General features: G+C 30.9%; 1 protein-coding gene across 1 annotated transcript in view; it reads left to right on the forward strand.

Moving 5' to 3' along the window:
• The window catches only part of inc (BTB/POZ domain-containing protein inc), a 45,460-nt gene that overhangs the window by 14,495 nt on the left and 18,572 nt on the right, over positions 1-12,393 (forward strand). Inside the window, exon 4 of the mRNA XM_085817043.1 lies at positions 11,960-12,058. Within this exon, the coding sequence (XP_085673169.1) occupies positions 11,960-12,058 (99 nt within the window). The remainder of the gene's footprint in view (positions 1-11,959; positions 12,059-12,393) is intronic.

Consider the following 12,393-nt stretch of genomic DNA (forward strand, 5'->3'; position numbering starts at 1 on the left):
AATTGTAGTCATTCCTCACGCAAAAATTTATAGAAAATTACGTTTTGATTCCACCATAACTTTGTACCATTACTCATTTGTATTACGTAGCAAGAAGAAGAATAGAACTAATAATTAGGCCCAGAGAAAAGATACGGTCATCAAAATTTTCTACTCATCGCATTATGCAAATAAAAACATATTCAATTTATGTACTAAATAAAATGCATTACGTTAGCCTATAGTTTAATAAACAACTAATTTTACTTATTTTATCTTTTAATTACTTCAATTTATATTCTAATCAATAATCTTTTCTGAATGACGTTAACATGAATATTTTCCAACGACATTGACTTGAATTATTACTAAATCTATTTGAGATGAATTTGAATTTCAAAAATGTTTCTTTACATGGTAACTTTGAACGTTGATCACAACGAATTTATATGATAGAATATTAAATTAAAAATTTTCCTATACCATTCAGTTTTTACAAGTTCTGCATTTTTCTTTTTTTCCTACCAAAATCTTTACTTTAATTCTCAGCTTCCTATTCATCATTATTATAAATACTTTTTTTTAGATAAAAATAAAATATTCTTTGCTACATTAAGACCCTCAATGCCTTCCCCCCGTCGCTGGAGATATTTGCGGAAAGAAAACTGTGTCATGAAGTAGAGTGCAATGATAAAAGATAGTCTAAAGTGAAAAGCCGGCACATAAATGAACTCCTTTCAGATAAACTATATTACTATCTAGATATTTGAATGATTTTATTTATTAAAAATTCCTTTTCCATATTAAAAGTTTATAATGATGATTTTAAACCATGTACTGAAAAACGATAAATTACTTGAAATTTTTCTAAATTCGTACATACGCACAGAAAACTTCCAAAATATAATTTTTTTTACTTTCTTTTATTAATGCTTTAAGTATTTCTAACTTAAAATGAAAATTAAGACTAAAACTATCGTGCGAATAAACGTAGAACTGAGAAGAATTTTGCCTAATTTAGTGCACTGAAAAAATCTAAAATTCAGTTTTAAGATGCTGTATTTTCAAAGTTAAAACTGTTTTTAAACATTTCCCTAAAGAAGCATCTTTTTTTGTTATAAATTCTAGAAACACATTCTTGAACGGAAAAACAGTTTCAGAATTAAATTAAAATGCCTTGAAATAAGTGTGTCTTGAATCGTGTCAGATAAAATTATATGACATTAAATAAGAAATGTTTTTTTTCTCTGTACAGTGTTAAAGCTGATGCTTTCCCGTTTTTAAAGTTGTCGCTGCTACTCCTAGGCTCCAAGACATCTGTAAATGATTAGAGAAGAGGAATGTGTAGCTGACTTAGATAAATCATAGAGTGAATGTCAGTTCGGTTTTACTTCGCTGTTATTCGTTGGTTCTTGTATTAGGCATAAATTTCAAGAGTTAGAAGGGAAAGGTTCGGCGTTACCTTCACAAGTAGTTTGCAGGGATTTGTTTTTGTCAATAAGATGAAAACAATCACGACGTGGACGAATCCAATTTAAAATTTAGAGGACTGCGTCCTCTGAACGCATTGAGGAAGGGGAAAGTTACAGGAATATTTTTTAATTTACGGAGCCTGCAGCTAAAACGATAGTGGGAAAAATACGTAAGGATATTATACACTATCGATTTCTAGAGCAATCTTGAGCATGCAAATTGAAGTAAATCTGTTTCGCGTCTGAAGAAGAAGGACTTATGCCAGTTCACTCTTGAAATTGATAAATGTTTATTTAAAAATCTACGCGAATTTAAAGTTTACTTTTTTACAAATTTTAACTATTATATTGGCATGCTTCTCTTCTTATTAATTTGCTATATTGAAAATTCAAAAATATGATACTTGAAATCATGCTCTGTGTGGAAATTTACACATACATGCGTATGTATATATATATAAAATCTTTAATATGCAAGTTTTATCAGAATGCATTGAAAAATAAAAAAATAATTCTTAAATTATCCCAACAGTTCTGATCATATGATACTAAAGTCAAAATCATATGACACTTTTCAAAGGATCCTTGTTCTCATTATTTTTAAACACTTATAATTAAAACACATATACTTTAAGGTATATATTTTGAACTTTATGTAAGTTCTTTTATTTAATTTCGTTTCCTTACCCAGGATAGCTATAGCTTAAAATATCAATTCAACAAGAAAAGCACTTTTTCCACTGTATAGCATGAATGGGAGTTAATTTTCCTTAAAAGGTCCTCCATGAAGGCATCCCTTCCCTTATGTATGTAGCCTTTGTGTGTGCATCAAATCCAATCATGCAAACAATCAAGAATGAAAAAAAAAATTTTTTTTGTTTCGTTAAATCACGTGATCTGTGGAGTAGGGGCTCCACTTGTGGTCGAGAAGTAAACAGTTGTATACTGGTAGTTCGATCTAGGTTATTGCGCAGAAGAGCGGGTTGTTATTATATAGACCATTTTGTGGCTTTCTGCTTGTGTAATGTGAATACGACCTAGTTTCGCTGAGCAAGTCGTCCTCGAAAATATACCTTTCCTTAGGACAGCCGTCGTGTGCTTTGTCATATCCAAATACCCTGACCTGATAACCCACTAGCTACATTTTAAACCGAGGCATCCAACTGAGTAATTAAAAAGATTTTTTAATATGTTTCATTTTGCATCTTTTATTTTCCTACACTTTTGTTCGTTTTGCAATTTGAAGCACTTCCATGTCTTTTTAAATCTAATAATGTGGTTAGAAACACAAAGAAAAATTTGAACCTTATGGACCCACACAGAATTTTCTGTCAGAATAAAAATACCAAATGGGAAAACTCGTATTCGGTGAAATATTGTACTAGCGTTGCAGAAATGACTCTGCAGAAGCAATTGAAATCGGCAAAGCAAATCAGAAATTTATTTCAAAATTTGACTCAGTCAAAAAAGTTCTTAACTGCATAATTCTTAACCTTCAGCTCTTAACTACACATTAGACAAATAATTTAATGGAATTCGATAAATATACCTCAAAAAGAGAGGACTCTCGAACGATGTTTTTTTCTAGCTTTCTTTTTGAGTAAGTAAAGAAGAAAATGAGAACTTTACTATGGAAATGATATATATATAATGAATGGATATTTAATAATTGAAAATGCTCGATTGATTGAGCGAAAATTGCACACATGGAGTTCATGATTACCATGAATTTACTTGCAACGCTGAATGAGAATGATTACAAATAAAGTGAAATTCTTGATGTTTCCTGAACATTTTATAATATAACTAACATTGTACAGTTTTATATGCAGAACCCGAAGTACTGTTCTGTTACATAGAATTATTCTTGGTGGCAAGTATTGTATGATTATTTCCACCATACGTAAATTTCATTCTCATTGTGCATAAATTTATATCTGCAATTCTATTCAACATTTAATTTAAAAACTGGAAGGAGTATCTAAAGTAGGGTCATCAGAATGCAACAGAATATTATAAATGTAGTTTCATGATAGTAATTTATTTCAAAAACCCAAATCTGCTTTTGGTATTTCGTATTATTTTATCATAGCAACGACCAAAAATGTTTTGAAATGCTTTTAGAAATTTAACGCTTTTGGAATAAGATAGCTCAAATATTTTTAATCCATTTTTAGTGTAGACTATACCTATTTCCAAAATTAATTAAAATCTTTATTCATCTACTTTTTAAAATTTTTATGTTTTGAATGTGCACTCATCGTTCAGTGGATAATACTTTTAATGGATAGACAACAAGAGGTCATCCGAAACTCTAAAACGAACGACGTAAAAATGTTAAAATATGCCATTATACGAAGGATTGATATTTTATCGTAAATTATTATTCAGTGATTTAAGAAAATAATAGTTTTAATATGATTAAATTTGATTGAAATTGAACTAAGGATTTACATCTTCTGTATTACACACTTTTAGACAACAGATAGGAAATATCAGAATTTTTCTTTAATGTGAAAGCTTAAAAAATCCTTCAAAAGGAAAAAAAAGGGGGACCAAAACGTTACAATTATTGCAACCTAATTTAGATGAAGGGACAACTTCTCCAGCAGCGCGGGAAATTTTATTACCCTCAGTCACAATGAAACAGACAGAATGGGAAAGAAGAAAAGGCAGGGACTAGGTTGTCCCTGCCTTTTCTTCTGTCCCCCCCCCCCCCGCCGCCGCATTCAAGCAATTTTGACTTGGCCCTGTATCCAAAAGGAAAAATGCAGACGATATATATCTTTGATTTTCAGAATCGTGAGAAAGTATCTGTCATTTCATTTGAAGATTTTTTTCAAGCTTTCATTCCTGTTTCAAGTTAGAATTACGTTTCAAGAATAAAACTACAGTTTGTTGCAACAATGTTTAGAAACAAAACAAAAAACTAAAAACAAAACAAACAAAAAAAGGACAGTAAAGATTTTTAACACTGTATGATAAGTGAAACTCTTACGTTATTCCCTAAATTCTCTCAAAGGTTAATCTAACGAATAATGCTTAACAATTTAAAGAATAATGTCTAAGTCTTTTCACTAATATTCTTTTTAGTCCAAAAGGGGCTTTGTCCTTGGAGGCTATTGTTTTCGTTTTGCGATTTTGCGTTGGTTCACTATAAATGTCCGTTTCAATTTTCAAACTGTTGCCACCCAATGTTAGAGTCCTGCATTATATTTGAAAAAATTAAATGATGAAAAATCTGCATAAATGTATGTATATTTCTCGCATTGTGATAAAACATTGGTACATACAGCCATCGAATTTTGAACGACGTAATCCTACTGCGGATATGGTTATGTGGAAGCCCAAATTTGAAATTTGGAATTTGTTTCGTGAACGATTTGATATTTTTAAAAACTTTAACGAATTTTTGAGTAGCAAACTAAACGATTTAAAGGTGAGCAATGGCAATGTTGTACAGAAAAAAACCTTTTTATCTCCAGCACGCGGAACTGTGTATCGGAAATTCTAAAGATATGCTCAATTTAAAACTACTTTGCGATATTGCTCTTGAACTGAATTTTATTGTTTAAGTGCAAAGAACGTGATATTTAATAAATAAAGGTAACACACAAAATGTTAAAAAAAGTCCCTTTAGACGTAATTTAAAATCTGAAACTGTTCAGATTTTTCTTTTATTCTGCAAATGTAAATAACTTGGATAAATAAAAAAAAAAATCATTTTGTGTAGTTTCATTTTAGCCCAAAGGGCATTAGCCCAGAAAGGATATTAATTTCGTTTTGGCATTTTGCGTCCATTCACTTTCTGTGTTGATTCCCTTTTCTGGAAGCCCTAATTTGGAGTTTGGTTTACAATTTATTTCATATTTTGTCAGACATTAAAGAATTTTTGGTTAATAAACTCAACAATTTCAAAGCGAGAAATGACAACATTGTAAGGGATTTAAAAAAAAAAAAAATTACCTTCAGCGCGCGAGACTCTGAATCGGAAATTCTAAAGATCTGTTTATTTTAAAATTATTTTGCGATATTGCTGTTGAATTGAATTTTATGGTTAAGTGCGTAGAGCATGATATTTAATAAATAAAGGTAACGCACAAAACATTAAAAAAACGCCCCTTATTGCATAATTTATTATTTTAATAATATATATTATTAATAAGTATTTAATAATATATATTATTAAATAATTATTCATAAGTATTTAATAATATATATTATTAAATAATTATTAATAATATATATAATATTTTATAATTTATTATTTAAATATTATTTTATTATTATTATTATTACTGTTTTATCAGTAATGTTCACAATTTTGAAATTCTAAGTTCCATAACCGGCAAAATAATTCAAGCTTATGATATTTGTTATTCTTCTACAAAATCGCTTATCCTATGCGCTTTTTAATTGCAATTCCACATAACATTCCTCGTCGTTAGATATCGTTTTCAAGTCCCTAATGAAGGAAGTGCTTTTAATCTTATATAAATCCGTGAATTCCATTATATAATCAACGCATTCATCTTTGATGTATTCCTAGAGAATATATGCATTGATTGCAGATAACTGAAGTGAGTTCTAATTTGTTCATTGTTTTCATGTATATTTGATATGATAAATTATGTTTCTTTTTCCTAGTACATTGATGTCAGTAAACAGTAGATCGTTTATTTTCATAAAAGGAAAAAAAAAATTCTTTAAAATAACTATATTTTCAAACGAGGAAAACTGAAAATTGATTACAATCAAAAGACATTATATTTCAGTTGTTTGTTTTCCTTTACTTCGAGAATAAGAGTTACTGCAGAGCAACTTTCTTCAATGCCTTGCTTAGAATAGAATAGCAGAGTTTGGACACTATGATAGTTTAATTAATAAGGTATTTTCCCCCTCCTTTACGTAATCCATCGCGGTGTAATTAGAAGCATACTCGAGGCGTATTCGAGAGCTCCAGGGTTCGAATCCCGGCAAAGGCCAATGTACATTTTTCACGTCTGCAGCATCAAAAGCCGTAATGACTCAAAGTCCATAGAAGAACAGGTTAGCTCACTTGCGTACCAATGATTATGCTATATAAATTTAATAATATTTGTGATATAAAAAAAATAATTTTACAGTCACGTTCAAATTTACATTAAACTTAAATCAATGCAAAAGTCTATAAGAGCCAATATAGAGCGAGAACTCACTTTCGTTTGTTTACGCAAGTGAGGTAACCTATGATTCTTCTTAACTAAGAGAATAAAACTACCTGCCTATGAACAAGGATGCTTTCGTGAAGACTTCTGAAGGCAAAATATCTCGTATTCACACTACAGAAAAGGAAACCATTAAAACTCCCATGCAGTCCTCCCGTTCACTAGGATTTCAACCTAGGTCAAACTACCAGTTCAGCGACATTACCGCTAGGTCGATACTATGAAATTGAAGAATTCTTAAAGCATACGAAAAATTTACTGCATTTTTCTACTTCTTCACAATCAAATTGAAATATTTTCCTCTTTTGATCTTGTTTTTGTTATAAATACGTATTTTTTAATTAAAGATTTGTCCATAACATGTTGAAATGAATGATAATTTGGAATTAATTGTTTCTCTTTAATGCATAGCCAATAGATTGCAATTTTCTTGATCTAATTTAATCCTATCAAAAATTCTGTTCTAGTAACACTTACAAAAGGCACTAGTAGTATGTTTTTTTTAAGTCTTGAATAACTTCTGAAACATCCATAAACAGTATTATTGGATTTGATTGCTTTTTTAATTAACTATAATGAAAGAACATAAACTTTCCCGAGTTTGCAGCGCACCTGATATAGCATACGAGGGCTATTACCCTAAGGCAAAGGACGCATACGAGGAGGATTTTTCAAGGGCAACTAGCTCGTGTTCGCATTGCTCATGGGGAAAAAAAAAAAAAAAAAAAAAAAGACTAAGTAGCCACCTCATTCTCTGGGATTTTAACGCCGGCTTAACACAATTACAGTACTTTAATAATATTAGTATTTAGTATTGCAAAACATTTACAAATGAAATTGATGCTTTCAAGGAAAAGTTTAATTGAATTACGTAATCAATCTATTAATACCGAGAAGATAAAACTGAAAGCATATTGATCAAATATCAGGTCTGTCTTCTAAATTGGGTATTAAAAATCATTCAAGTGATTGTTATAGATTTGTGCATATTGTATGGATTTTTTAAAATTTGCAAACCGAAATTGCGGTAACACCATTAATTTCTTTCGACATATTTCATCCTCTGAAAATTCTCTATTCTGAAAATTTTGTTCTCTGTTTGAAAACAAAATAATGATCCTGTTAACAGCTGTTCGAAAAGTGAGAAGCTCTTTTTTTTTTCTTCTCATTCACTGCTTTATGACAGTGTTTAAGCAACACTTTTTACAATACACTGTGATAAAATATGTATAACATTTTTTTACGCATATGTATTAAACGACTAAGTTTTTATACTGTTTAGATAATCACTAGATGTCTGTGCTTGTAGACAGATTTGATAAAGTTAAATGGAAATGCACGGAAAAGCTATTTACCTTGAGGTAGACATTTTTATAGAGAGACTTTGTAGGAAAAATTGCTGGTATTCACGTCACAACTGCAGTTTTAATGAGAAGAAAAAATAAATAAAATCTGAAAACGTTTTCAGATTTTACATTACGCCCAATTTTAAGGTTTTGTGTGTTACTTTCATTTATTAAATATCATGTTCTTCGCACTTAAACCATAGAATTCAATTCAACAACAATATCGCAAAATAATTTTAAAATGAGCGTATCATTAGAATTTCCGAAACACAGTCTCGAGCGTTGGAGATATTTCCCCCCCCCCCCCGTACAATATTGTCATTGCTCACTTTGAAATCGTTGAGTTTGTTTATCAAGAATTCCTTACAGTGTTCCAAAATATGAAATCGATAATAAAACAAATTCCAAATTAGGGCTTCCAGATGACCATATTTGGTGGAAGATTACGTTATTCAAAATCTGATGTCTCTAAGTACCATTGTTTTATCACAATGCGAGAAACATACATACATTTATGAAGATTCTTCATTATTTAATTTCTTTAAATATAATACAGGGCTGTAATATTTGATGGCAACAGTTTGAAAAGTGAATCAACGCAGAAAGTGAATCGATGCAAAATGTCAAAACGAAATTAATAGCCCTTCTGGGCTAACGCCCTTTGGAATAATAAAATATTTTTATTTGCTTATTATTTGTAAATTAAATTGCTTATTATTTGTAAGATTGCTGTTATGAAAATTAGTCCATTTTCGCAAACATATACGAAACAATAAGCTATTTAAATATATGTTTATTATACTATAGATTACTGCGGGAGACGAATTCAGCTATCGCCTTTAAAATATGTAGTGAAAGATCCATAAGTAGCTGGTATTGAGACACAATAACACGCCGAATAAATACTAATTCAGAAGTCAAACAACAACAAACGCTGAAAGTCAAACAAATGCTGATTTTTGTTGTTTGACTTCTGAATTAGTAGCTGGTATTGGTATAATAATAGCAATAATTTTAATAATAAATGAAGTTAAGGAAAAGTTGTATAGAAAAGAATGATAATATTTATTTTATTACTCGTTTACTTCTATATTTAATAAAAATCACTCTGCTCATTACTGTGCTTACTTAATAAAGTTCAGAACCTCTAACATATGATAGCATACGTCGAGGCGTTGCAACCATTGCCGGCGCTAGGCATTTTGCCGATCGGCGTAACTTTTGAAAATTTTAAATTTTGCTTTCCGGTGCATTACTAAATTAAAAAACATTTTCAGCTTCTAAATGCCTCTGCCTTGTGTATTACCTAAAGTCCAAAATTTTTGCCATCCCTAAATTTTGCTGCTCAATGTTTTTCTAAATTCTAAAAATTTTCCCGCCTTTTTATTCTACCGCTCCTGCTGTGACGTCAGTCCTGGTTTCAACGAGTATCAGTTTAAAGCTTACGATTATTTAAAATTCTTGTAACATGTTTATTATTCTAGTATTTCCGGAAATAAAGATGTTTCTATGTTTATAACGTTCATATCAGTCTTATGCTGTCAAAAGTCTGTGATTAAAACATCTCTTGTATATTTAAATTTTCAATACTATACCGATATGCTTCTATTAAAACAAATCTTCATTAAATGTTAGGGTACGTTAAATCATTAACATTTTTAAAATTTATTTTAATGATTCTGTTCAACTTATTGTGTTGCGGATATTCGATTCTAATTAAAAAATAGGAACTTTGATTAAATACTCTGGATTTATATATTAGCTTCAAACTGTCAAACCAGATTTTAGTTGAAGAGCGGTTATTATTCAATTATTTTTATTCTCCATTTCAGATATTAGATGAAGAAATAAATTCCATTTTTACTTTCAGTACGTGTTGAAAGTATTTCTGCTGTCTTGGCTAATTCGATAGCAGTATTAAAAATTCGAACAAAACATAGATGTTTGGCGACTCAACAGTTATGTGCAGCAACCCCAAAATAACAAGCTAAATTTCAGAAAAGCGAAACCCTTCCCAGCAGGGAGCCTATTAGTGCAATCACTCCCGTCGAAATTGCTGGGGGAAAGAAATCCTAACGCGAGCGTATATAGGCTTGCTGGCCGCTTAGAGCAATATTTTGGTTGGACGTATATATGCTTGCTGGGCGCTTAGAAGAGGATTTTGGTTGGACGTATATATGCTTGCTGGCCGCTTAGAGCACAATTTTGGTTGAACGTATATATACGGCTCGGCCACTTGAAGGGTTAATAACGTTTTTTTCTTTATTTTACATGAAAACATACATAAAAATTTCCTTATCTTGTAAAATAATTTTCGGAAGCGCTATTCAAATTATTCCAAAGTTTTAATTGATAAAATCCATCAATAAAGTTTAAAATTAATAAAAAGAACACAATAAGGACTATTTACAGTAAGAAGTAACAAAATTTAAAATGAAAATGAGTATGGTAAATCTCGAAGCACAGAGAAGTATCACTTTGTAACTCTTAGAAAAAGTATCACTTTTTAACTGTTTAGAAAATGAGTTAGTATTCTCATTTGTGTTAGTAAATGGTTCACTAACCATACGAGGGTATTCTTCCTCTGATAAATAGTGCCTTCCCGCCATAATAGACTGGAGGTGAGGCTTTCCTAAATAAAAAAAAAAAAAGAAGGAACGGAAATATATCTGAAGGCAAAGCAAAATGTAAAAAAACTCCGCGCAGTAACCCTAAAAGACCATACATAGTAGAGGAAAAAATAGAATAAAAAAAGGAATTGGATATAAATCAGATACGAGAATGTTTTCATTAGCACGCAGCGATTTAAAGAGCCCACCTCTGTATACGCTTTCCCTCCACCCCCACCCTCGAACAGCTGATGAGTAAAATGCCAAAGTCAAGCAGAATATATCAAACTCAAGGTCAGGAACCTAAAACTGTCTTCATTTCAAAAGTAATGGACACAGGATGCCATCTAGTGGCCTTCAGAAAAATGTTCCACCTTAAAATGCGTATACACATCACCCGTCCTCTGAATGCGATCTTTACTGATGCGTGGATGGGATGCCCGGCTGTAAGAGACGTTCTTAGGGAATGCGTATATGGGACACCTGTCTTGAAAGGGTTAAAAGAATAATTACTGCATTTTATTATTCTTCATTTAAACTGCTGTCCAGATGTGATAGTGGTTAATGATGCTGACTGGCATACCAAAGTTCCAGGTCTGAATCCTGGAAGTATAGATGTTTGTAAGCAATAGTGTCTGTGCAGCAAGGGGGCACTCAAAATACATTGCAAACTGAAACCCTGTAGAGAGGTTGGTGTAAGGGAAGAAGAGTGAGAGACACTTGGACTGGCCCGTCCCTCCCTCCTGTGTTCTCTTTCGGAATTCAAAACTAGGGCATAATCATAACAATTTAAATGTAGAAATACTTTAAAGCACCTAGAATGCTGCAGACATGCTAGCCTACCTGTACCAGTTCGTTTAAACTTACAAGTAAGTTGTAGTAAGTTAATAATCACTGTTGCTTGTTTTCATTTAGCAACTTTGCTGGGATTAGTTGAAAAATACAATCTATCCTTCAACTTGTAGTTATATAGTATTAATGGCCTCATTAATGAAGTGAAAAAAACGTGATGTATAAATGAATAGCTTTTGTATTATCTAGAATAGATGGATTATCTGGACACATTATATTAATTGTACAGTTATTTAATAATTATGTATATAAATACTGTTTCACATTTTGCAATATGTGGTTCTAAAATCATTTATTTTATAAATATGTAGCATTTTCATGTGTAATAGATGAATTAGCACCTAATACTCTGATGTTAAAAATTACTTCATCTTGCATACATTTATGAATGTGTTATGTACTGCAATGTAAAATTTTGCCTAAGCAAATAAATTTATAAGACTGTCTCCTGAAAACCATTCTTTAGTATTAATTTCCTTTTTCCTGCTCTGTAGAATGACTCTCGAAAACATGTATACAGAGTTCTGCAGTGTCATGAAGATGAACTTACTCAGATGGTTTCCACTATGTCTGATGGGTGGAAGTTTGAACAGGTAAAATTGTATTGTCATAATATATGCAAAGACTGTGCTGGTTTTCTAAGATACCTATTACTCATTTCCTTTCCTTTAAATTTAACTATAATAATTTATGCAAAAGTGGACCACTATATTTTAAAATATAAATATATTTAAAAATGTTGATTTAAAATGTTTTTCTTTTATTATGTTAAAGTCATTAAATTTTTATTTCAAGTACCATTATATATTTAAAATGTTTATTTACAGTATTCCTTAAGTACTTAGCATTGTCATCTGCTACTGCTATAATTGACATATCGTAGATGTAACTAGTATCATTCAAACTGGGCTATAGATACCTGTAATTA

Source organism: Stegodyphus dumicola, chromosome 5 (genome assembly GCF_044657685.1).
Source record: "Stegodyphus dumicola isolate Sdum_Otavi_A_Nest chromosome 5, ASM4465768v1".
Lineage (NCBI taxonomy): Eukaryota > Metazoa > Arthropoda > Arachnida > Araneae > Eresidae > Stegodyphus > Stegodyphus dumicola.